Below are 27938 nucleotides of genomic sequence, written 5' to 3'. Positions count from 1 at the left end.
CGTCGCTGTAGGATTCAGAAGCCAGTCAGGCTGCGAAGGAAACAGACGGAGACATGACGCTGCAAAACAACGGTGAGTCCGAACGCGGCGTTTAAAAACAGCCTGCTCTTTGTTATATTACTGCCTGTTTTTAATCGATACTCAGTCAGGCAGGAGTGCTTCAGACAGAGGAGCTGTAATAATAGAGGAGAACATTTGTCTGGAATACATTTGTGTAAAGTATTTACAATGTCTATTTGTGTTATTACACACTGGGATACATACAAAACGCATTAATGCGAAAATATATCTGTAAAAAAAGATGATCTAGGATGACAGACAGACAAAACTCAGATATACATAAAGTGTTTACATAATGCAGTTCTTAATTTTCTTAATCTTTTATTTATGCTGTATTTTTCTCTTTTCTTTTAATCTTGTTTTAATGGTTCTGTCACTTCACACATTTTCCCCTGTTCATTGTGTTAACGTCACATTTATATATGTCACAGCTAAAATGTTTCCACCCAAAATATAATTAATTAATAAAGTAGCATAATCAAATTCTAGTACAATTCATAATTCCCCATTATTAGTAATTCACTATCTGAAAAAAATATTAACGTATATACTGTAAAAGATGTTAACATATTCTGTAGATAAAAATCTTTTTATTGTCATCAATTATGTTATTCTTTCATTAATAGTTAACAATGAAGCCAAACCACACAGATTTATTGGCATCATGAAGATGTTTATGTGATTGTTTAATTTTTTTTTATTTTTTGCAGATGTGAATGAAGGTGCCACAGTCACAAAGGACAGATTGACCACAAAGGCTGACAAGCTGTCGGGACCATTTAATTACAACAACAACAATCACAGACAAGTATCAAATTATTTATGAATTACTTTTACATTAAAATAATTATGTTTGTACACTCCTAATTCCACACTGTTGACAATAATAGTCCTTGAGTATCGCTGGAATTACTTTGTGTTAAACAAATGGTTACTTCTGGGGACAAAGATGAGGATTATCAGTTGCATTCTGCCCATGATTGACCTGGCTTCAGGAGACAGATGATTGCTTTTGAGAGATGTTGAAGGACCGGTTGTCTTCCTGGATGGTTGTCATCCAGAACCCAAGGGAGTTCCATAGTGTTGTGGATTTGGCAACAGATGGTGCCAGCAGACCTGACCTGACTTTTGCAAGATTTTCATGCCAAAATCAGTTGAAGGGCATTATTATTATTAAATCAAATCAATTTTATTAATATAGCGCCAAATCACAACAAACAGTTACCCCAAGGCGTTTTACGAGGTCTGTCCAAAAAGTATCGGACCTTTTTATTTTTTGCAAAAACCATATGGATTTGAATCACGTGTGATTGTATCAGCCAAGCTTGAACCTCCGTGCGCATGCGTGAGTTTTTTCACGCCTGTCGGTTGCGTCATTCGCCTGTGAGCTTTGAGTGAGGTGTGGTCCACCCCTCTCATCGGATTTTTATTGCGAATAAATGTCTGAACGATTTGGAGCTTTGCTGCATCAAATTTTTCCAGAAACTGTGAGAGACCTCCAGGTGGACACCATTCGGAAAATTCAGATGGCTTTCAGGGACCATTTTATTCCACTGTTACAGGAGTTTTTTTCATGGAAAAAGAAGCGGACGGATGCGCCACCGTGCCGCTCATTGCGCAGGACAAAACCACCTCCGTGTTGGTCTCACAGGACAGCTTTGAGATGGATTTCAGATGGCTGTCGGAGGCTTTTTAGTTGTGTGACTATCCGAGAAATTGTGAATGAGCTGGACATGCCCCAACATGTCCTGTGAGGCTTCATCACGGCGTTGCTTTGTACCATGCGGCTCCACCGCGACACGCGGAATTGCTCCGCATGTCTGTCTCAAAGTGCCGAAAAAGTACTGACGTCCACACCTTATGCCTTTTTTATGGAAGTCAGACGACGTCCCGGATCAACAAAACCTTCACGTTGGAAATGATCTGGTTGTTTCAGCGGGGTGTCAGCCTGTCGGAGTGTGCCGCGCTCTCAGACGCTGTGGGCAGTCTTTAAACTGGCTGGAGCACTCCTTAATCTGTGTAATCCCCATAAAATGGTCCCTGAAAGCCATCTGAATTTTCCGAATGGTGTCCACCTGGAGGTCTCTCACAGTTTCTGGAAAAATTTGATGCAGCAAAGTTCCAAATCATTCAGACATTTATTTGCAATAAAAATCTGACGAGAGGGGTGGACCACTGCTCACTCAAAGCCTGTTCACAGGCGAATGACAAAACCGCATGCGCACGAAGGTTCAAGCTTGGCTGATGCAATCACACGTGATTCAAATCCATATGGTTTTTGCAAAAAATAAAAAGGTCTAATACTTTTTGGACAGACTTTGTATATTGTAAGGCAAAAGCCATACAATAATTACAGAAAAACCCCAACGGTCAAACCGACCCCCTATGAGCAAGCACTTGGCGACAGTGGGAAGGAAATACTCCCTTTTAACAGGAAGAAACCTCCAGCAGAACCAGGCTCAGAGAGGGGCGGTCCTCTGCTGGGACTGGTTGGGGCTGAGGGGAGAGAATCAGGAAAAAGACATGCTGTGGAAGAGAGCAGAGATCAATCACTAATGATTAAATGCAGAGTGGTGCATACAGAGCAAAAAAAGGTGAATAAAAAGAAACACTCAGTGCATCATGGGAACCCTCCAGCAGTCTAAGTCTATAGCAGCATAACTAAGGGATGGTTCAGGGTCACCCGATCCAACCCTAACTATAAGCTTTGGCAAAAAGGAAAGTTTTAAGCTTAATCTTAAAAGTAGAGAGGGTGTCTGTCTCCCTGATCTGAATTGGGAGCTGGTTCCACAGGAGAGGAGCCTGAAAGCTGAAGGCTCTGCCTCCCATTCTACTCTTACAAACGCTAGGAACTACAAGTAAGCCTGCAGTCTGAGAGCAAAGCGCTCTATTGGGGTGATATGGTACTAAGAGGTCCCTAAGATAAGAAGGGACCTGATTATTCAAAACCTTATAAGTAAGAAGAAGAATTTTAAATTCTGTTCTGGAATTAACAGGGAGCCAATGAAGAGAAGCCAATATGGGTGAAATATGCTCTCTCCTTCTAGTCCCCGTCAGTACTCTAGCTGCAGCATTTTGAATTAACTGAAGGCTTTTCAGGGAACTTTTAGGACAACCTGATAATAATGAATTACAATAGTCCAGCCTAGAATAAATAAATGCATGAATTAGCTTTTCAGCATCACTCTGAGACAAGACTTCTAATTTTAGAGATATTGCACAAATCCAAAAAAGCAGTCCTACATATTTGCACATTATATGCACATTGAAGGACATATCCTGATCAAAAATGACTCCAAGATTTCTCACAGTATTACTGGAGGTCAGGGTAATGCCATCCAGAATAAGGATCTGGTTAGACACCATGGTTCTAAGATTTGTGGGGCCAAGTACAATAACTTCAGTTTTATCTGAATTTAAAAGCAGGAAATTAGAAGTCATCCATGTATTTATGTCTGAAAGACATTCCTGCAGTTTAACTAATTGGTGTGTGTCCTCTGGCTTCATGGATAGATAAAGCTGGGTATCAATGCGTAACATGAAAATTTAAGCAATGCTTTCTAATAATACTGCCTAAGGGAAGCATGTATAAAGTGAATAAAATCGGTCCTAGCACAGTACCTTGTGGATCTCCATAATTAACCTTAGTCTGTGAAGAAGATTCCCCATTTACATGAACAGATTGTAATCTATTAGATAAATATGATTGAAACCACTGCAGCGCAGTGCCTTTAATACCTATGGCATGCTCTAATCTCTGTAATAAAATTTTATGGTCAACAGTATCAAAAGCTGCACTGAGGTCTAACAGGACGAGCACAGAGATGAGTCCACTGTCTGATGCCATAAGAAGATCATTTGTAACCTTCACTAATGCTGTTTCTGTACTATGATGAATTCTGAAATCTGACTGAAACTCTTCCAATATATCATTCCTCTGCAGATGATCAGTTAGCTGTTTTACACCTACCCTTTCAAGAATTTTTGAGAGAAAAGGAAGATTGGCCTATAATTAGCTAAGATAGCTGGGTCAAGTGATGGCTTTTTAAGTAATGGTTTAATTACTGCCACCTTAAAAGCCTGTGGTACATAGCCAACTAATAAAGATAGATTGATCATATTTAAGATCGAAGCATTAATTAACGGTAGGGCTTCCTTGAGCAGCCTGGTAGGAATGGGGTCTAATAGACATGTTGATGGTTTGGAGGAAGTGACTGTTGAAAGTAACTCAGACAGAACAATCGGAGAGAAAGAGTCTAACAAAATACCAGCATTACTGAAAGCAGCCGAACATAAAGATATGTCTTTGGGATGGTTATGAATAATTTTTTCTCTAATAGTTAAAATTTTATTTGCAAAGAAAGTCATGAAGTCATTACTAGTTAAAGGAATACTCAGCTCAATAGAGCTCTGACTCTTTGTCAGCCTGGCTACAGTGCTGAAAAGAAACCTGGGGTTGTTCTTATTTTCTTCAATTAGTGATGAGTAGAAAGATGTCCCAGCTTTATGGAGGGCTTTTTTATAGAGCAACAGACTCTTTTTCCAGGCTAAGTGAAGATCTTCTAAATTAGTGAGACGCCATTTCCTCTCCAACTTACGGGTTATCTGCTTTAAGCTACGAGTTTGTGAGTTATACCACGGAGTCAGACACTTCTGATTTAAAGCTCTCTTTTTCAGAGGAGCTACAGCATCCAAAGTTGTCTTCAATGAGGATGTAAAACTATTGACGAGATACTCTATCTCCCTTACAGAGTTTAGGTAGCTACTCTGCACTGTGTTGGTATATGGCATTAGAGAACATAAAGAAGGAATCATATCCTTAAACCTAGTTACAGCGCTTTCTGAAAGACTTCTAGTGTAATGAAACTTATTCCCCACTGCTGTGTAGTCCATCAGAGTAAATGTAAATGTTATTAAGAAATGATCAGACAGAAGGGAGTTTTCAGGGAATACTGTTAAGTCTTCTATTTCCATACCATAAGTCAGAACAAGATCTAAGATATGATTAAAGTGGTGGGTGGACTCATTTACTTTTTGAGCAAAGCCAATGGAGTCTAATAATAAATTAAATGCAGTGTTGAGGCTGTCATTCTCAGCATCTGTGTGGATGTTAAAATCGCCCACTATAATTATCTTATCTGAGCTAAGCACAAAGTCAGACAAAAGGTCTGAAAATTCACAGAGAAACTCACAGTAACGACCAGGTGGACGATAGATAACAACAAATAAAACTGGTTTTTGGGACTTCCAATTTGGATGGACAAGACTAAGAGACAAGCTTTCAAATGAATTAAAGCTCTGTCTGGGTTTTTGATTAATTAATAAGCTGGAATGGAAGATTGCTGCTAATCCTCCGCCCCGGCCCGTGCTACGAGCATTCTGACAGTTAGTGTGACTCGGGGGTGTTGACTCATTTAAACTAACATATTCATCCTGCTGTAACCAGGTTTCTGTTAGGCAGAATAAATCAATATGTTGATCAATTATTATATCATTTACCAACAGGGACTTAGAAGAGAGAGACCTAATGTTTAATAGACCACATTTAACTGTTTTAGTCTGTGGTGCAGTTGAAGGTGCTATATTATTTTTTCTTTTTGAATTTTTATGCTTAAAGAGATTTTTGCTGGTTATTGGTAGTCTGGGAGCAGGCACCGTCTCTACGGGGATGGGGTAATGAGGGGATGGCAGGGGGAGAGAAGCTGCAGAGAGGTGTGTAAGACTACAACTCTGCTTCCTGGTCCCAACCCTGGATAGTCACGGTTTGGAGGATTTAAGAAAATTGGCCAGATTTCTAGAAATGAGAGCTGCTCCATCCAAAGTGGGATGGATGCCGTCTCTCCTAACAAGACCAGGTTTTCCCCAGAAGCTTTGCCAATTATCTATGAAGCCCACCTCATTTTTTGGACACCACTCAGACAGCCAGCAATTCAAGGAGAACATGCGGCTAAACATGTCACTCCTGGTCCGATTGGGGAGGGGCCCAGAGAAAACTACAGAGTCCGACATTGTTTTTACAAAGTTACACACCGATTTAATGTGTGTTTTGTTCTCTGTCTGTATCTTGTTAAATCAGTTTTTAAAGGTCTTAATTAACCTAACTGACTGGTCCTGACTTTGGCTGCTATTGTGTTTGAAGTGTTGCTCATTGGGACAGGTCTGACTTTGGAAATTCGCTTTTTTTACCCTTGGGTAAATCTGTGATAAAAGCCTGCCAAATACATTCTTGTGTTGAGGTTAAGGAATTTTCAGTGTTGTGATCATACGGGTGACAATTTTACTATCACTTGTTTTGTAGACAACAAATCCATTCAATAAGAGATTTATGTATTTGCATCTCTGGGTATTAGTGTATGCAGGTGTGAGAGCAGCATGTGATTGTAAATGCTGTTCCCATGGTTTCCATGGCTGTGCAAAGGGCAGCCGTTGGTAAAGGCTGGTATTTGAAAAGGCCTGGTGAAGGTGACATCAATCCTAGAATTAATTCCTACTGAGTGAAGTGAGCTGTTGCTGTGGCTGGCACAGATTTTAATTTTACTGAATGTAGGGAGCAAAGTGTCCACACTAAATCTGATATATATTTTAATGTAGCTTTAACCAGTACACATTTTTAAAAGCAGTATACATGTAAAATATTGTTTGTTTCTGCAGACATTTGATATTAATTGTATGGTACATCCAGAAAGTATTCACAGCGTTTCACTTTTTTCACATTGTATGTTACAGCGTTATTCCAAAATGGATAAAATCCTTTTATTATCAAAATTCTGTACACAACACCCCATAATGACAATGTGAAAAATGTTTTTGAGGTTTCTGCAAATTTATTAAAAAACAAACAAAAAACTAAGAAATCACATTTGCATCAGTATCCACAGCCTTTGCCATGAAGCTCAAAAATGAATTTAGGTGCATCCTATTTCCACTGATCATCCTTGAGATGTTTCTACTGTTTAATTGGTGTCCATTGGTAAATTCAGTTGACTGGACATAATTTGGAAAGGCACACACCTGTCTACATATAAGGTCCCATAGTTGACAGTACATGTCAAAGCACAAACCAAGCATGAAGTCAAAGGAATTGTCTGTAGACCTCCGAGACAGGATTATCTCAAGGCACATAATTTGGGGAAGGTTACAGAAACATTTCTGCTGCTTTGAAGGTCCCAGTGAGCACAGTGGCCTCCATCTCTCGTAAATGGTAGAAGCTGGGATCCACCAGGGCTCTTCCTAGAGCTTGACACCCGTCTAAACTGAGCAATCGGAGGAGAAGGGCCTTAGTCAGGAAGGTGACCAAGAACCTGATGGTCACTCTGTCAGAGGTTCAGCATTCCTCTGTGGAGAGGAGAGCCTTCCAGAAGGACAACAATCTTTGCAGCAATCCACTAATCAGGCCTGTATGGTAGAGTGGTCAGATGGAAGCCACTCCTTAGTAAAAGGTACATGGCAGCCCACCTGGAGTTTGACAAAAGGCACCTGAAGGACTCTGAGACCATGAGAAACAAAATTCTCTGGTCTGATGAGACAAAGATTGGACTCTTTGGCGTGAATGCCAGGTAACATGTTTGGAGGAAACCAGGCACCATCCCTACAGTGAAGCATTGTGGTGGCACCATCATGCTGCGGGGATGTTTTTCAGTGGGAGGAACTGGGAGACTAGTCAGGATGGAGGGAAGGATGGATACAATAATGTACAGAGACATCCTGGATGAAAACCTGCTGCAGAGTGCTCTTGACCTCAGACTGGGGCGACGGTTCATCTTTCAGTAGGAATGACCCTAAACACACACAGCCAAGATATCAACGGAGTGGCTTCAGGACAACTCTGTGAATGTCCTTGAGTGACCCAGCCAGAGCCCAGACCTGAATCTGATTCAACAACTCTGGAGAAAATGACTGTGCACTGACGCTCCCCATCCAACCTGATGGAGCTTAAGAGGTGCTGCAACCTGATGGAGCTTAAGAGGTGCTGCAAAGAGGAGTGGACAAAACTGCCCAAAGATAGGTGCACCAAGCTTGTGACATCATATTCAAGAAGACTTGAGGCTGCAATTGCTGCAAAAGGTGCATCAACAAAGTGAGCAAAGGGTGTGAATACTTACGTACATGTGATTTCTTACTTTTTTATTTTTAAGGAATTTGCAAAAAAAAAACAAAAAAAAAAAAAAACTTGTATCCTGTTGTCATTATGGGGTGTTTTGGGTAGAACTTCAAGAGGAAATAAAATTAATTTTATCCATTTTGGAAATGTGAGAAAAGTGAAGCGCTGTGAATACTTTCCAGATGCACCATAGAAAACAATCTCAAATTCATCAGTTTTTTGATTGCAAATGCTCAGATTGTGATATTAAATATGCTCACATTACACTGAAGGCTGGTTTCACAAATAGGGTTTTAATTAAGACAGGAGAATACGTACCCAGAATATTAAATCTGGACATAAAAAAGGCTTTTATAAAACGTGCTGTAAAATCATATTATTTGCTTTAGGACTCTGAAGTCATAAATTAAGGCAAACACTATACACCTGTGTTATCCTGGATTAATGAGATCACTGGTACCTTGACAAACCTGAAATAGATAAAGAAAACATTCAAATCAGGATTATGAGGTGTGCCATGGCAACACCCAGCAAATGTTACAATACATGACAAACAATGTCAACACAAAGCAGACTTTGAAACTTCTTAGAGCACAAGAACTTATTGAAGTGATTTGCTGCAGGGTGTCTTGTAGTTGAACAAAAACAACAAACATTTGAATTTGAATTTTTATTTGGCACACACACACACACCTTAAAGAAATCTTTCACAAGACTGTAGTAGAGAAGCTTGAATCTTTGACTGGAATGGGTTGCTTGACGCAAGGACGTTTCGCTTCAGATCGCAGAAGCTTTCTCAGCTAAAATTAGTTACAAACAGAGCAATATAGTGTATGCTATCAGATGTCAGGAAAACTGTAACGAACACTACATAGGTGAGACTAGGCAACAGTTACACAAAAGGCTATACCAGCACCGCAGAGATGGCACCAGTGGACCTCAGTCTGCAGTTCATCTCCACCTTAAAGACACTAACCACACGTTTGAGGACAAAGAAGTTAAAATCTTAGCCACAGAGAAGAAATGGTTTGCGAGAGGGGTGAAGGAGACATTCTATGTGAAACAGTTGAAACCCAGCCTTAACCAGGGAGGGGGTCTGAGACACGCTTTGTCCCCTGTTTACAATGGGGTACTCAGATCAAAGCAGTTTCAGTCTTTTGTTCATGGTAATGAGTCATTCACATCATCAGGAGAGGCGTCAGTCCCATTGTTAGGAGGGACAGCTACCCTATCATCAGGACGGTGCTAACAAGAGCACAATAGGTGCTTATTAAAGCAGTTGTTTAGTCACTAGCCAACAGCAGTCTGCCTCTCGGTAGGAGGGGTCTGGTTAGGTTTAAATCTCCAGCTTGTGTGGCTTCTGTTTGTTCTTCTGTACAAGGGTCAGACAGAAGTCAGACTACCAGAGCATGAATTTTAGCTGAGGAAGCTTCTGCGATTTGAAGCGAAAAGTCCTCGCATCAAGCAACCCAGTCCAGTCGAAGATTCAAGCTTCTCTACTATGGAAACCACCTGGACAACTGAGAACCTACACAGAAACTCTCACAAGACCAAACAAAGAAAAACAAAAGCAAACAAAACCTCACACAATAAAAAAAAACAACAAAAAAAAAACAATTTCCCATTTGTGTGTGGTCAAAAGGGTGTGGGCTGAAGCACAGGCTTGTAAACACCCACCCCTATCACGAGTTGCCATATACACATATATATATATATGCACTCATAACAGCAACTACAAAAAAGAAAAGGACAAGAAGACGAGCAGAAAGGTTTGTAGATTAATCAATGCACCAAACATCCGAACAAAGCAGAACAATTAGCAGTATGATGCACAGATTAAAGAGAAGAACAACTAATTTATCGTACTAATAATAAGCAATTTTGTTATTTTTATAAGATTCTTTCAAGCCAGCCAAAGTACCAGATAATTTAATACTATCAGGGCAGTCATTCCAGATTTTAACCCCTTTAACAAATATACAATGACTTTTTACAGTAGTACAATGCTTTAAGCAGTCAAATACTGAAATTCCTCTCAGATAACAACAGGACTCCCTCATTTTAACCAATTCCTGGACATGTTGAGGTAAGAGTTTATTTTTAACTTTATACATGAACTGTATCATAAAATAATCAACCAAGTCCCAAAATGTGCAAACAAGCACTCGGAGTCGCCGCAGCAAATCCACGGTGGATCTGCATGTTGAATTGGCACAGGTTGTACGCCAGATGCCCTTCCTGACGCAACTCCACATTGCATGGAGAAATGTGTCAGGGGTGGGATTTGAACCCGGAATGGGTTGCTCATACAGTGGGGAAAATAAGTATTTGACCCCCTGTCAGTTTTGCATGTTCTCCCACCTACAAAGAATGAAGAGGTCTGTAATTTTTATCATAGGTACACTTCAACTGTGATAGACAGAATCTTAAAAAAATCCAGAAAATCACATTGTATGATTTTTAAATAATTAATTTGCATTTTATCGCATGAAATAAGTATTTGATCCCCTAGAAAAACAGAGCTTAACAATTGGTAGTTCTTGATCAAGTTTTCACATACTGCAACAGGGATTTTGGTCCACTCCTCCATACAGATCTTCTCCAAATCTTTCAGGTTTGGAGTTTCAGCTCCCTCCAAAGATTTTCTATTGAGTTCAGGTCTGGAGACTGGCTGGGCCACTCCAGGATCTTGAAATGCTTCTTACGGAGTCCCTCCGCTGTGTGTTTGGGGTCATTGTCATGTTGGAAGACCCAGCCGTGACCCATCTTCAGTGTTCTTACTGAGGGAAGGAGGTTGTTTGCCAAAATCTCACAATACATGACCCCATCCATCCTCCCTTCAATACAGTGCAGTCGTCCTGTCCCCTTTGCAGAAGAGCACCCCCAGAGTATGATGTTTCCACCCCCATGCTTCACGGTTGGGATGGTTTTCTTGGGGTTGTTCTCATCCTCTAAACATGGTAAGTGGAGTTGATTCCAAAAACCTCTATTCTGGTCTCATCTGAGCACATGACCTTCTCTCATGCCTCCTCTGGATCATCCAGATGGTCACTGATGAACTTCAAACGGGCCTGGACATGTGCTGGCTTGAGCAGGGGGACCTTGCTGTCCTGCAGGATTTTAAACCATGACAGCATCATGTGTTACTAATGTAATCTTTGTGACTGTGGTCCCAGCTCTCTTCAGGTCATTGACCAGGTCCTCCTGTGTAGTTCTGAGCTTTCTCAGAATCATCCTTACCCGACAAAGTGAGATCTTGCATGGAATCCCAGACCGAGGGAGATTGACAGTCATCTTGTGTTTATTCCACTTTCTAATAAATAATCATAACAGTTGTTGTCTTCTACCAAGCTGCTTGCCTGTTGTCCTGTAGTCCATCCCAGCCTTGTGCAGGTATACAGTTTTGTCCCTGGTGTCCTTGGACAGCTCTTTGGTCTTGGCTATGGTGGACAGGTTGGAGTGTGATTGATTGAATGTGTGAACAGGTGTCTTTTATACAGGTAACAAGTTCAAACAGGTGCAGTTAATACAGGTAAAGAGTGCAGAATAAGAGGGCTTCTTAAAGAAAAATTAACAGGTCTGTGAGAGCCAGAATTCTTGCTGGTTGGTAGGGGATCAAATATCTATTTCATGCAATAAAATGCAAATTAATTATTTAAAAATCATACAATGTGATTTTCTGGATTTTTTTTTTTTTTTTTTCCATTCTGTCTCTCACAGTTGAAGTGTACCTACGATAAAAATTACAGACCTCTCCATTCTTTGTAAGTGGGAAAACCTGCAAAACTGACAGGGGGTCAAATACTTATTTTCCCCACCGTAAGTGACGTCAGTGATCATTTACCAGTTTTTGTCGCTTTGAATTCATTTGTTGATAAAAAGGAACAAAAAGAAGCAGTAAATTTCAAAAGGAAAATAACTGATACTATTATTGAAAACCTCAGAAGGGACTTGTTGCATCATGATTGGTGTGATATTTATAGTGAGGATATTGCTAAAGCATATAAATTGTTTGTTTCCATTATTTCTAACTTGTATGAAAAAATTGCCTATTTGTGCCTATAACAGGAAATAGGAAAAAAAAATTGATAAACCTTGGGTTACAAAGGGACTCCACAATGCATGTAAAAATAAATTTTTTTTGTACAAACACTTTCTAAAATTTAGAACAAAAGAAGCTGAAAGTAAATATAAGCCATATAAAAACAAACTAAGGAGCATTATGTGATTGTGTAAGAAGCAAGTTTATTGCAATTTATTGGAAAAAATAAACCAACACTAAAGGCACCTGGAAGCTTTTAATGAAATTATTTAAAAGAAAAAAGTTGTAACTGTTGAAACTCTGAAATTTTTGTCAAAATTGTTTTCATTTCTAAATTTGATCATATGACCTATATGTTCTAACTAATGTGTAAGTGGAAAAATACAAGTTTCTAAAAGTTTTTTGCAAATTCATTGAGAATTTTAACCAAGTTGTGCAAAAGAGCCCAATGGCATATGAATTTATCCTGTAGTTATAGGTTGGTTCCTATTTTACCTAAGATATTTTATTATTGGGAAACACCTCTAGTGTGAAAATGTCCATATATTAAAGTACATCAGTGTAAATTTGCTGGAAGTTGATTATTGCACAATCCAGTCTAATGCGTCCCTTTCTCAAGTATGGTTTGTCATCTCTGTGCTGTCCCGTGACATTGAATATCTCATCCTAACATCAAATTGCCAAAGTGTCTGTTTGCACAGATCACCAACACTGAACAGGCCAAAGACACCAGGCTGCAGATTATCTTCCCAACTTACTTCAGTTTCAAGTCGTGTTGTTGGTGTTATAGGAGTATTTTTACACCCTAAGACGTTTCTGGGGGTTTCAAGAATAAATCTTCTGTCATGAAGTTACACTGTTCGTATTAAGTGGGTGAGAGGTTCACACTCCTTTCTTGTGTTCTTGTCTGCCCAGGAGGGCCCCGGAGGACTGTGGGATTCTGTGAAGAAAGCAGCTTTTGTCATCGGATCTGGAATCTTATTCTTGGCTGCATTCGGCAACTCACTGACATGGTAAGCTCTCTGTACTACTTCCAACGAATCAGTGTTCTGAGATGAACCTGAGGAGGAGCATCATTACATGTTTTTATTTGATGTAGGCAAGATGTCACACAATAGCAGCAGAACAAGAATGGCAACATAGGACTTGTAAACACAACTGGGAAGACTGGACAGGATAGAGCTGAGCAGCAGAATATGTGATGTACTTGAGATAAAGAGACATCAGGACGGTAACCCCAACAGGGCATCATATTACATAACAAGAGTGAATGATGTAACAGGACAGGACATGTTGTCAACTGATACTTTGTGGCTTTGAGGACATTGCTCATTTTTATTTTTGTCCTTCTTTTCCTGGGTTGTCAGTTGGCTGTTGCGTTACAGGTTTTTCTAAATGGCATTGTTGAAACTGAACAGAGCCTTGTACTGCAGCTGTTGCAGTACCTACTATAAATAAGATGAAATAAACATGATCACGTGACTGATGTTTCAAAACAAGTTGACCGCATTTTTTTTTAATAGTGCTTCTTAAAGCGCATGCTGAGTGCTTTGCATCCGTGGCAAACATTCACCCATTCAGAAACACACTCTTAATGCAATGTCAGCAGCTTAGTTGCACATCAGAAGTCATTTGAGGATTAAGGACTTTGCTCAAGGGTACTTTAGTGGCAGGGATGCCGGTGACGTGTTACTCTAATCTGACCACTTTTTTCAGTAACGAGAAATCTAACATGTTAATCTTTCCAAATCTGTAATCAGATTGGTTACTTCTCTAAGCCACTGTGTGTTACTATTATTTTTGTTTTGTGGGTCGATCACTGCATTAAAACTGGCCCGTGGGCAGGGGGGGGGGTTGGGGGTTCATCTGAACCATCCAGTTCGCCCACGTTTAGCGTTTTATGCTGCGAGCTGTTCATCTGCTCTTTTGTGCAGCAGCTCCGAGTTGAAAAAACAGTTGCGCGGTCATGGCAGTACATCTGTACTGAGCTTTACAAAGACATTTTTTTTGTTATTTTTTTCCTTTAAAACTCTGTGAGTGTCCTCGCTAAAAACAGCCGAAGACCCGCAACGTGTTAACAACAAATACTTTTTTCACCCAAATGCGTCTTAAGTCTCTTTCTGAGGATGACATGATTTAAAAAAAAATGCAGCTAAAACATTCTTACCTGTCAAAACTGGTCCTGGTTTCTGCATAAATACACGTTATCCATTCTTCCTGTCAGACTGCAAACCAGGGATGACTCTAGATGGAAAGGGGACATGGGGAGGAGGAACGCAGGCCCCCACAACATCCCTAGATTAAAGGTCCACTTTTGAAGTCATTTTTTCATACTGTTACTACTTATAATAATAATTTCAACAATTAAAATGTTTAGGAAGAATTTAAATGTTAGAAAAATGGTAGAAAGAATTCATTTGTTAAATGTATAAACAATGAAGATTATAGATTGTAAGTTTTACAGTGATGTCAACAGTTAAATATGACGTCAGTAAAGACTGTCTTTATTTTATTTTTTGTAAAACAAGTATTTATGTTCATTGAAGTCAAGAAAGACTGACATGTTTAACAAAAACTTTTTTTTTCAGAAAATAGTGTTTAGGTTCAACTTAAAATGTCAGTGCATACATTGTTTACTTTAAGTTACTATTAAAAATGCACTTCCAATAAAGTGCTTATTGGCAAAACTGGTTATCATTTTCATGTTGAGGTGGCAGGGGGTTGTTGTCAGCAGCTGCTGAAACGAACAAATAAAGTAACTAGTAATGTAACTTATTTACTTGTAAAATTGAGTAATCAGTAAAGTAACTAAGTTACTTTTTCAAGGAGTAATCAGTAATTGGTTTACTTTTTCAAAGTAACTGTGGGAACACTGCTTAGTGGTGGAAATGACTACTGACTTTTTTTTTTTGATACCCAATTACATTTTTGGCACAATCTGATGCCCAACGGTAAGCTCTCCAGTGTGATCAGATATCATGATCCACAAAATGTGAATAATCATTTTTTGTTGGTGCACATCCGGGGGAAGCATTTGCAAAGTGGACAAGCAGTTACCATATGCAGTAATCAGGCCCTACCATTCTCTGAGCAGAAGTATGTGATGGACCATCCAAGTAATACAACCCCAAATCCAAAAAATTTGGGATATCTGAAAAACGCAAGAAATGAAATGAAAATTACATTTTCTTTGACGACTTCAATTTCAATTTAGAAGATATGAACACAAGATATTTCATGTTTTGTGTGGTCAGCTTCATTTCATTTAATATACATATTCATTCCTGCATTTAAGGCCTGCAACACATTCCAAAAATGTAATGTTGCCATTCCTTCTCACAACACTTAAAACATTTTGGCATTGAGGATATCCAGCAATGAAGTGTTAGTTTTGCAAGTGTTTAATTTAAGTGCAACTGCACAAGTTTCATGACACTAAAAAAAATCAGAGCGATCTTTCTGTTGTTACAAAGATGTCTCAAACAGACCTCATGGATGAGGTTTAAAAGACTACTGCAAATTGGTTTTGTTCCTGAAAGCTTGTAGACTCATACAGAGAAGTGGGAAATTCTGCAGGACATGCATATACCAAAGACACATGCATCTCGGAGGTCACGTTGACCAAAACAACTTGGTCATTGAACCAAAACATTCCACCCTTGATGAGTATATGCAGTCACCCAATGAAATGAACCTTTAAAATTCAACACTGAGACCTTTTCCAATGCTGGGTGCCCAGAATGCATGCCTTGCGCAGACAGCACAAACTCTCCTGTGTGGGTCATGTCTACTGCATGGACAGCAGCTGTATTCCAAAAGACATCCTCTGTGGAGAGCTGGCTTCTGGGAGGAGAATCACCAGCCACTTAGACAAGGATATATGCAAGAGAAACCTGAAAGCACTGCACAGTGTTACTGATTCCTACAGTAGTGTTCAGAATAATAGTAGTGCTATGTGACTAAAAAGATTAATCCAGGTTTTGAGTATATTTCTTATTGTTACATGGGAAACAAGGTACCAGTAGATTCAGTAGATTCTCACAAATCCAACAAGACCAAGAATTCATGATATGCACACTCTTAAGGCTATGAAATTGGGCTATTAGTAAAAAAAAAAAGTAGAAAAGGGGTGTTCACAATAATAGCAGTGTGGCATTCAGTCAGTGAGTTTATCAGTTTTGTTGAACAAACAGGTGTGAATCAGGTGTCCCCTATTTAAGGATGAAGCCAGCACCTGTTGAACATGCTCTTTGAAAGCCTGAGGAAAATGGGACGTTCAAGGCATTGTTCAGAAGAACAGCGTAGTTTGATTAAAAAGTTGGTTGGAGAGGGGAAAACTTATACATAGGTGCAAAAAATTATAGGCTGTTCATCTATAATGATCTCCAATGCTTTAAAATGGACAAAAACCAGAGACACCTGGAAGAAAACAGAAAACAACCATCAAAATGGATAGAAGAATAACCAGAATGGCAAAGGCTCACCCATTGATCAGCGCCAAGATGATCAAAGACAGTCTGGAGTTACCTTTAAGTGCTGTGACAGTTAGAAGATGCCTGTGTGAAGCTCAGTGGTGTTGGGCCTATATATCGCATACCAGGTATCATGGATCAGTTTTGATATGTCAAAATACTTGAAGAGGTCATGTTGCCTTATGCTGAAGAGGACATGCCCTTGAAATGGGTGTTTCAACAAGACAATGACCCCAGGCACACTAGTAAACGAGCAAAATCTTGGTTCCAAACCAACAAAATTAATGCCTCGCAGATGTGAAGAAGTCATGAAAAACTGTTGTTATACAACTAAATACTAGTTTAGTGATTCACAGGATTGCTAAAAAAGCAGTTTGAACATAATAGTTTTGAGTTTGTAGCGTCAACAGCAGATGCTACTATTATTGTGAACACCCCCTTTTCTATTTTTTTTTTTTTTTTTTTTACTAATAGCCCAATTTCATAGCCTTAAGAGTGTGCATATCATGAATGCTTGGTCTTGTTGGATTTGTGAGAATCTACTGAATCTACTGGTACCTTGTTTCCCATGTAACAATAAGAAATATACTCAAAACCTGGATTAATCTTTTTAGTCACATAGCACTACTATTATTCTGAACACGACTGTACATGGTTCTTGCAGCTGACCCTGTGAGGTGGTGGAGTACCCTGAACCAACAAATCAAGACAGGGGAAGGGGGGGCTAATGAATGCATCGACAGATAAGCTGGTAAAGCAGAAAGGAGCAGATGTTTGCTACGGAGATGGCCAGCCCCATATACTAGGTCTCCTCTGACTAAAGTGAGGGTGGTCCAGCCGAGAAGACAGACATGACCACTGGGATGTGTCACTCACAGTCAGCTCTGACTGAAGGAGACCTAAAGACTGTAGATTGATGTGGCAGCTGTGACCATCTTCCTAAAGCCTTATTTGAAGAGCCATTTGTCAAATTCATGGAAGTCAGGCAGTATTATGCAGTACTGAGTGGACTTGGCCAATGATATATGTCACATAAGTCACTGTCTGGACTTGTGCTTTCTCAGAGACAGCTCAGTGGGCATGTCTCATACCAAAGTGCGTAACAGTGATGACTCACATTCACCCACACTGACAAACCACTCAGTTGTACACCAGGAACAATTTGGTCATTAAAGATCTTATCCAAGGGCACTTAGCAAAATTTTTTGAACAGGGATTTGAACCAAGGATTGCCTGAGCTCAATCCCATTGCTACAACCTCAAGACCATCACCTTCCCTTCTACTGACGTAAAATTGATTTATATTTCTATTAAGTACTTTGAGAAATTTTATGCCTGCTCAGCAGCCTCACTTTCAACTCATTACATTTAAATCAGATTTAAGGGTTCAATCATTATTCTAAAGAAAGAGTTCATGTTTGCAGAGACATTTCTTGGCAAATGTACTACATCTTTTGATTGTATTCGTAAAGTGCTGTATTCAAACAAAAGTGGACAGTACTATTACAGTTCTCTAATGACACCGGTTTTTCTTACAGGCATCTTCAGAGGTTCTGGGGAGCCTCAGGAGATTTCTGGCAGAAACTGTGGACGAAGCTCTATGTCGCGTTTGAGGGTCATGATGCTGCCTTGTTCTTCTTTGGTAAGTAATAACATGTTTGTCTTGTAGATGGACCAAAGACAATAATTATTAGTGGGCCATCAGGCATATGGGTTAATAAAGCATGATTTGTCAAATTCAAGCACAACAATCTCATGTAAAAGAAAATAGTTAATTTTCTTTGTGTGAATGCACAAAAAGGATGGATTCAGACTATTTATATATTAGTGTAAATGTAAGTTTGTGAAACTTTACTTTTTTTAATACCCATTTTCTTTTATCCATTTTAGCATGTGTATCACAACAGTCTGAGAAAAATGTCCCATTAGCTGTGCGAATATATATTGTAAAATTAGTTTAAATGTGTAATTTTTAGATTTTTGTGCTGATCTAAAGGTTACCTTATTGAGAGCAGTGGTGGGCACAGTACTGCTTATCCGCTAACCATTAATTAGCGAAGCTAGCTTTTTTGTTAGCTGATTAGCTTTTCAGCTAATTTTGAAAAGCATCAGTGGACCAATTAACTTCCGCTAAATTTAGTTACGATAACTTTTGGAACGCTAATATCATTTGCGGACATAGTGAATAAAGCTCAACAGTTAAAAACATTTATAAGCCTGAAATCATACGTTTTAGTTCCTGCCTGTTACCTGTTTTGTAGTGGGCAGACAGCTATGAGAGGTACAGCTCTGTCCTCTGTCAGCAAAGGAAATCTGGCTACCAGAGAGAAAGGAAGAGAAGAAAAAAAGATTATTTATTTCCACAGCCATACAGTCTTGCAGACGTGTCACAGGAGACATGAACAGCAACCCTTACCAAAAAGTAGTACATGCAAGTATGTTTCAAGTATACCTCCAGTTTACTTTTTATATACTTATCAGTACTATTTTTTGGTAAGGGAAAGCAGTTTTGACTTATGGTTAAAATTTTAAACAAACTAATTTCAGACAGGTTATCGAAATTAACATCACCTCTGTCGTTTTTACAAAGTAAAAATATCAGCTATATGTTTTAGTTTTAAAGTAATGCACTAATTTTGAAGGTTTGAGCGTTTACTGACACACATGCTAAAAGGCATTATGGGAAAATGAGTTTCCAGTCATCAGTGGTTGGTTGGTTTATTACCAGCACACAAGTTACTGTAACGTGTGTGTTGGTTTTTACAAATAAATCTGTATTTGTAAATATGTCCTGGATAAGCAATTAAAGATGAGTGAGTGATGAATGAGTTTAAATGACTCACTAGAGCTCACATTGAGATAAACGTTTCACTTTGAAGAATATAATTGCAGAAACTTAAATTTGTGCTGAAGCTCAGTCTGTGCTGAAATGTTCTCCTGCTGTGATGGGACTCTTCTTGTTCCTACAGGCACAATATTGGTTCCCACTCTTGTTTTCTCTGTCACAAACGCTCTGCTGCTGTTGGTGGACATTACCGGTAAACCTGCCTTCATCACCCGCTATAAAATCCAGCAAGATAAGAACAACCCGGTACGCTCTGGTCTCACGATATCTTCTGTCTCCGCTCTCTGGTGAACCAGTTCTTCAGTAAACAGCTAGCACTTGTCTTCTATATTAGAGAAATGTCAGCATACATAATAGATAATGTTGAAATACCATTTTTTTAATGAAGCAACATTTGCAGAAATAAGTTACAGTAATACTTAATGCTGTGAAAAAACCCTCAGTTGATACTGTTAGTTATTGATCATCATCAGGTTTTGACGGTGACATACTGTAACCTGGAATCACCTTCTGTGTTGCTGTTGTGACCAAAGTCCTCTCACTGATTACCAGATGTTTTTGGATTGTGGAGAGATAAAGACTGATAACCACATTGGACAGTTGCTTTGTAAATAGGTTACTGATTACCCTTCAAAGATTACACCAGTTATGTGATGCTCATGAAGCTTGTGTTCATCTTTCACCCTTTATTTTTTGTATTTAGACCTCTGAGTCCTGACCTGAGGAATTGGTCCTCCTGTGCTGAGCCGCTTGTTTATTAAGTGTCTATTTGGTTTGTCCGATGTACATCTTATTGCACTCCTCGGTGCATTGAGTGTGTTTTGTGCAGTCTTCAGGGAGAAACAGTTTCTGTCTGATTGCATTTCTGGGTTTGACAAACACAGGAATGTTGTGTTTGCTGAAAATCCTCCTTAGTTTCTCAGAAATTCGAGCCGCATAGGGAATTACAATGTTATTCCTTCTGTTCTTAGTTTCTTCATCTCCCACAGTGTTGGTATTCCTTCTAACTGTTGTAGATGTTTTCACAAAGGTCCAGTTAGGTTATCTACAAACTATTAAAATGCCTCCTGCAGGTGATGGTGTTTCTTTTCTTGGGTCTATGTACTTGTTGGGACGTTATCAGCCTGCAACACTGCAAGAACCAGAAGGAACCACAGTATCAGTTTAGTTTGCAGATGTATATATATAGTTTATAGTTATAGTTTATAGATGTTTTAGAAGCCGTTAGGCCCTCTCTTGACATTCTGTAAGACACGCTCTAAAATACATAGAAAAAGTACATTTTGGACACATCCAACTCAACCTTACCATTTGCAGAGTACATAATGTGAGCATAAAGTAGGCATAGGGTGAAGAGGGGTTGTGTTTAGCATCTTGGATGTGTTGTGGGTGTATTTTGAACATGAATTACAGCAATTAGATTGTAATCTGTCATTCCTTTTAAGAGTTGTGTGCACTTGAGCCTGTTGCATTTTGTTTAGCTCAGGTGTCTCCAACCCTACTCCAGAGCACCTGCCCTGTATATTTTCTAACTCTCCCTCTGCCACTCCCAAGTAATTAACTCTGTAAGGTGTGCTCAGCCAATCAAGAGCTGGAAAACACCAATTAAAAAAAATCAGGTGTGACTTGAGCAGGTAGATGTGGAAAACATGCAGGGAAGGTGCTCTCCAGGAACAGGGCTGGTTTAGATGGTAGATTGAGTAGGTTACCAAAATGAGACATTTTCTGGTGAGGGAGGAGTACTGCGTGCAAAGTGTCAAAGCGCAAGAGTATTTATGCGAGCAACAGCATCCACCAAAGCTCCCTGAGGTGAAGCAGTTAAGGGCCTTATTTCTCCAACACCTCAGGTACTGCTGAAGGTACTGCTACTAGCCTATAAAATTGTTCATGGACTGGCACCTCCCTACCTAGCTGATGTAATTAAGCCCTACGTACCGACCCGGTCTTTGTGTTCCCAGGATGTAGGACTACTTTGTGTCCCTAGGGTGAATAAAAAGTCTGCGGGTCACAGAGCTTTCTCTTATCGTACCCCTGTTCTGTGGAATGATCTCCCTGCGTCAATAAAGCTGTCAGATTTTGTGGAGACTTTTAAGCCCAGACTTAAGACGCACTTATTTTCCCTTTCGTATGGATAGCATATTAGCATTTTATGTTACTATGCTTTTTACTTTTTTACTGTTTTTTTTTGTAATCTTTTAATTTATTTTATTTTGTTTTCTGAATTGTTTTGTGTAAAGCGCCTTGAGGTGACTCTGTTGTGAATTGGTGCTATATGAAATGAATAAACTGAAATTGAATTGGGATCTGCATGTTGATTTGGCACAAATTTGATGCCGGTTGCCCTTCCTGACTCAAGTCCACACTAGAGCCAGTGTGAAAAATCAGATGGAAAAAAAAGCCAGATGGAAAATCCTCATTTACACATACAGCTGTTTATGTCCCATTCCCACCCACTATCAATTGGGCATTTACGCTTAGTAAATTACTCACAAAACTGTTTCCACCCCAACATGCAAAAGTTTAGATTTCACACGCAATTTAGCACTTATCTGGAATCTAAGTAAATCGGGTCCGTAGAATGTGTTCTGGAAAAAAACAAAAAGTTGTACAATGGCGAGCACTTGATTTTTAACTTCTTTTTTTTTCCTTCTTCAGAGTTTTGTCGACTGGGCCGACTCTTTTCTATTTGGAGTTGAAGTTGACAGTTCTCATATTTTATCTGTCATTTCTCTTTATCCTCCTGTTTTCCAGGTGGATCCAGGCAGGTTGCGGCAGCTGTTGAAGACTGTGTTCTTTAACCATATATTTATATCTGGCTCCATGGTGGTGGCAGCATACTACTTGATGACTTGGAGGGGAGACCCCTGTGGACCTGAGTTGCCCTCGTTCCACTGGTGCCTGGCAGAGCTCTCCTTCTTCTCCTTATTGGAGGAACTTATGTTTTACTACTCTCACAGGTATGAATGAATGAATTTAATGAAACAATACTCTGATCGTGCTTATACTGTATAGGCCCTGACCCTCACTGGTGCTGCCGCTTATCTCCAGATACTGTAGCATAACGTGAAGGGGTTGAGAGTCCATAACTCTCCTAGAGCAGTCACCATTCACAGATGGGTGGACTGGTATGAATGAATGAATGAATGAAAACTGTTTATTTCGAACATTTGATACAACAACAATTACAAGATAGATCAGTAAAGACAACAACAAAAAAGTTCCTACTTTGTACCCAACATGTCCGAAAAGGGGTAGGGTGAAGCATCAGCTTATTTATCCCTACCCCTTCTTCCCTACAACCAGTAATACCCTTTGCCACATATACACATAGATTCCTACACACCTAAACCGATATCAATATATATACATATATATACATATCAATATACATATCAACATACATACACATATATATACACATATACGAGGGCTGTCAACAAAGTAAGGGTCCTTTCCATTTCCCTCAAAAACCACATGGATTTCATTCACATGCCTCCACACCGCGCACGCGCGAGCCCCTCCACGCCCGTCGGCGACGCCACCCGCCCGCGAGCACTCCCCGCGGGAGGAGCCGTCCAGCCCCCCGTCGGAACCCCCCCGCCCGAGAAGCCGCCGAGAGACCGGCGCGCCGCCCGATCAAAATTCCCTCCAAATACAATGCAGATGAAAGACAGCTCAATAGTGTGACAGGGAATCAAACCCAGTTTGAAATATTGTTAACCCGATTCCTTAACCCGCTGAGATACCTGCTCTACAATTAGCCAGCCAGAAGCTTCTCAAACTAATCTTCCAAACTGAAGAGGCAACTTAATGCATGTAAATCTCTGAGCCATTGAAAATCTGACGGTGAATAAAACTGATAATTAAGCTTAAGTATTTTTTTTTTTTACTTTATATGGAAGTAAACATACTAATGGAATAAACACATACTGTTTGGTAACATTGTGGAGAATGTGTCTGAATTTTTTTAGCCACTGTGTATGTAAACGTATCAGTATAGTTGATTGAACCATTGTGTTCCTGCTCCAGGGTCTTCCACTGCCCCGAACTCTATAAACGTTTTCACAAACAGCACCACGAGTGGACCGCTCCCATTGGAGTCGTCTCAATCTACGCTCATCCTCTGGAACATGTGGTCAGTGTCGCGCTCCTGCCGCCCTCTCACACGACCTATTGATGAAGCCGAATCCTTCCAGGATTTGTCATCAGTTAAAGTTCCGGTTTCAAAATATTTGAAAGTAAATGAAATTACTTCAGAAAATAATTAAACATTTTGAAAACACTGAATGAAACAGATAATTCAGAAAATGATTCAGTGTTTCAAAACACTGGAAACACAAAATGAAACAGGCTTCAGGAGAATATTCACTGTTTCAAAACAATGCATACCCTGTGCTCATCTGTTCGTTCTCAGATTTGTTCCAAGTTTTGGGCATTTTGTTCTTGTTTTTTTTTTTTTTGTTTTTTTATTGTTTTTTTTTTTTAAACTCTTCCATAGATCTCCAACATGCTGCCAGTGGCCTTGGGTCCAGTGATCTTGGGTTCCCACCTGTCCACCACCTGCCTGTGGTATTGCCTGGCTCTGGTCAGCACCACCATCTCCCACTGTGGATACCACCTTCCTTTCCTGCCGTCCCCAGAATTCCATGACTTCCATCACCTGAGGCGAGTCCGTCTGTCCGTGGCACACTGGTCGTGGCCACATGTCTGATCTTTTTGGATTACTATACTAATCTGAGACGTTAGTTATTTTAATGATCTCACACTTTTGTAAGTAAACTCGAGACTCTTGTTTGCTCAGGAGAAGCTCACAGGGATGACTTTTGCATTGCTGAGACATATCATCTGTGCTGTGTTCCTTTTTTTTGGTTCAGATTTGTTGGTACTGACATTTCCCGTCTTGTTTCCAGGTTCAACCAGTGTTTCGGTGTCCTTGGGGTGTTGGACAGGCTTCACGGCACCGACACCAAGTTCAGACAGACCAAACAGTACGAACGGCACATCCTGCTCACCAACCTCACTCCGCTCTCCAAGAGCATCCCCGACTCGCCCAAGAAGTGCCAGTGACTTTTAACCTCAGGGCCATGCCTTGTCTATAGTATGCGGTCACAGTCAAAACTCGCGGAGATACCCGATCCACACCCAGTGATGATGATTAGGGTTTGATTCTTTTAATCGATGTGCAGCTGTGGAGACTCTGGACATATTTCACGTTGCCCATCTAGAAACGTTTTTAGCACTTTATGAAGCAGTTTTATTTGTGAATGTGGAGTCACATTCACAACGTACTCCGCTTTATGGAGCACGGTATGTTTAAAGGAGTTATGTATGGAATTGGTTTTTGTCTACTTTTTAGAGTTACACACATTTTTGGGCTTTTATGGTAAACATCACAAAAGTCCCACAATTCTATGACTCTGCACACCAGAAGATTTAAGTAAATCAGCTGATTTTCAGAAGTGGAGCCTCCAGGAATTTTTACTTGGTGTGTTGGACTACCAACAGGGGTGTTAAAGAAAGCACAATTCACTAGAATTAGCATATACTGTACGGTTATGCTAACTGCAGTTGACACTAGCGTATGTGGTCATGATCATTGCGATTGAAGCTAGTGGATTGTGTCGACCACAGTTAGCGCCAACCGCTCAACTAATATTGGCATCAGCTGCTGCTAGTATTAACTGTAGTTAGCATGTTTGCATATGCTAATGCTTACTGTAGGTAGCATTGTCTTTTATAATTGAATTTCAATTCTGTTTCATTGTGTGTAGGGCCCCATCATGACACAGCCACCCCAACACGCTTCACAAGAGCAGGTTCCAACAACAGTGCACCCGAATGGTCTGCCCTGCCTTCACTGTGCATGCGTCATTAGCCGCGGTTCACGGATTATCACCTCGTTTCTGCTTCAAACTGCACTCCAGTCATCATCTACCTCAGCGATACATATCTGAAGCTTTTGTACAACAATCATTTCCACATAAATTCAGCATTTTTCATCATAAGATGGAGGAAGCGATCAGAGCACTGCAGCTACACGAGCTACAAACTGATGCGTTCACTGTGTCTGTCATTTCAGTCACCAAGTATCATCTCGTTTCTGCTTAAAACTGACTTTAGAATGATTTAAGAGGTTTTACCTTGTCATCTGTTAATAATTCCATTAATCCATTTGATCTCTTTGGGTGAAGACTCCGTCTCAGACGAGCGGCGTGAGCCTCAAAATGACACATATGCAGTGGAGGCAGCGCGGACCCATTTTTAGGGGCTGACCGTTTGGTCTGCGACACCAGCATTGTAGGGCAGCGATGTGTTCTGGCCACCACAACATCAGTTAGCATAAGTAAGCACAAGGACTTTGTCAAGAAACCAATAAAGAAATAAAAGTGAGGAAATAACCAGTAAATTATAATGCAGTAATTCATTCATTCATTTTCTGCTGGTTATCCGAGTCCAGGTCCTGTGCCAGTAGACCAAGCAGTTCATCCCACGCTTCTCTGTCCTTGGTCAAGTCGTTTTAAGTCTTCTTGAAGGATCCCAAGGTGTTTCCAAGACCGCTGGAAAATATAATCCCTCCAGTGGATCTTCCTTGGTTCCTCCTCCCAGTTGGAAGTGCCTGGAAGACCACTGTAGGGAGACAACCGGGGGCATCAGAAAGGAGCCACCTGCTCAGGTGGCTCCTTTCAGTGTGAATAAGCAGCAGCTCTTCTCCAAGTCCCTCCCAGATACTCGAGCTTGGCCCAGCCTCACAGCAATAAGGTCATGTAATCATTATGTGCAAAATGTGCTTGTGTTGGGAATTTCCGACATATTGATTGATGGTTGTGTTTGAGCAACCAATGATCATTCTTCATAACTACATTTGCATGTAAATAAGCAAGCTTTTTTTCTCTTTTTTGGGGGCCTCATTTTGGTAGCAAAGATCAAATTCAGTTTATAAAGGGGTCAAAAGTTAAAGCTGCTCTAACTTTGGTAAAAAAAAAAAAAAAAAAAAGCAAATTTTTGGTTGAGCTAATAGGATTAAAAAAGGGAATCGTTTTGAGTATGTTGAATGCTTGGTCTTGAAAGTAATTATCAACAAGGATGGCAACCACTGGATTCTATGACATAGCTGTATTCAAAAATTTACATACGCTCATTGTGGGCATGACTCATGGTAATTTTGGGCCTTTTAATGCTCTGAGGGTTAGTAAGGGGGTTCACTTGTTCGAAGCGCCTTGAGGCAACTCTGTTGCGATTTGGCGCTATATAAATGAAAATAAATTAAAATTGAAAATTTACAGTTCTTTTGCCAGAATTGAATGATTGTACAGCATACATCGTTGACTTTTATCCTTCAACAGACTTATGCATTTTTTTCACGAGGAATTAAGTCATGAAAACAGCAAAGTGACCAATATAAGAGCCTGTATTTTAAAACAAAAGCCTGTGAGGTTGCTGCAGACCTGCCAAAAGTGACCAGTTTGTCCATCCTCAGACAGAAGATTCAAATCCAGACATTTTCTGTGTGCGTGACCCCAAACCCACAATTAACATGTTCATACTCTGGACAGAATAATCCAAAACACCAAACACAGCCAAGGCGGTCATTTAAATCCAAATAATTTCCCTGTTTTTCAGTATTTTGTGTCTGTCTGGTGCCAACAGTCACAGTAATTCCACCTCCAATAGTGTATCTTAAAGTTGCTCGAGTTAAAAAGCTCATAGTTGGATCTTGGGATCGAGCTACCATCTGTCCCAGCCCCTGCCTCTTGGCACCCCCTCGATGCTCTTAGCCGAGTGTGCTGCGAGGGTCCGAAGAGTTTACTTTGAAAAAATTAGTTTTCAAACCAGGCCTAGATACCCCAGCTAGATAAATAGGACTCCAGCTCTACTTTGTGGGTTTTCTTCTCTGAAATTGCCTTGTTTACATTTTCATTGCATGAAAATATCGCCCAGTCACAAATAGGTATGGGACAACACAGTACTGTGATGGGGGGCACAAGGCCTTTAGGCAAATACTGCATTTTTTAGATTTTGTTTCCCATCACTGCTTCAGGCCACCTGCTTTAAACAAACATGACAGAAAAACATCAGTCTAAGACCACATTTCCAAAACAGCAGTGTCATAAAAAAAAACAAAAAAACAAAGCACATTGCCATCATAAAAAAAGTCAGATTCCACTTTTTTTAAGCACCAGAATTTAGTTTCAGTCTTCCTTCATTAGCGGGAACAGCAGCAGTTAGTTTTATTAGTGTGTTGTCCGTGGGGATCCATGGGCTCTAGATTGGGTAATGTACAATAGGTAGCTAACATTTTATGCCAAGTTTCTATAAATGATTTGGAATGGTGTGTGACTCCAGAATGGAATTATCAACGTCCATTGTTCACTGTTGTTACATAATATCCTTAGTTTCTCCCAAAATATTTGTCCTATC

The 27938-nt window shown here is 40.0% G+C and overlaps 1 protein-coding gene across 2 annotated transcripts; it reads left to right on the top strand.

Moving 5' to 3' along the window:
• The first annotated feature begins 5 nt into the window (after positions 1 to 5).
• On the top strand, positions 6 to 27690 carry faxdc2 (fatty acid hydroxylase domain containing 2). Of its 2 annotated transcripts, XM_034177942.1 has the most exons (10): positions 39 to 72; positions 771 to 791; positions 3732 to 3742; positions 13116 to 13216; positions 18214 to 18317; positions 19645 to 19766; positions 22272 to 22477; positions 23550 to 23655; positions 24019 to 24185; positions 24431 to 27690. In XM_034177942.1, exons 1-10 carry the CDS (start codon positions 54 to 56, stop codon positions 24585 to 24587), a joined length of 1014 nt encoding a protein of 337 aa, XP_034033833.1. In that variant the 5' UTR covers positions 39 to 53; the 3' UTR covers positions 24588 to 27690. The 2 variants fall into 2 exon arrangements, with proteins under 2 accessions (XP_034033832.1, XP_034033833.1); XM_034177941.1 differs by lacking the exon at positions 3732 to 3742 and having other exon boundaries at positions 6 to 72; positions 771 to 868; positions 13119 to 13216.
• The last annotated feature ends 248 nt before the right edge of the window (positions 27691 to 27938 follow it).

This window comes from Thalassophryne amazonica, chromosome 9 (genome assembly GCF_902500255.1).
Source record: "Thalassophryne amazonica chromosome 9, fThaAma1.1, whole genome shotgun sequence".
NCBI classification, from domain to species: domain Eukaryota; kingdom Metazoa; phylum Chordata; class Actinopteri; order Batrachoidiformes; family Batrachoididae; genus Thalassophryne; species Thalassophryne amazonica.
This window is presented reverse-complemented; position numbering and strand designations above follow the sequence as displayed.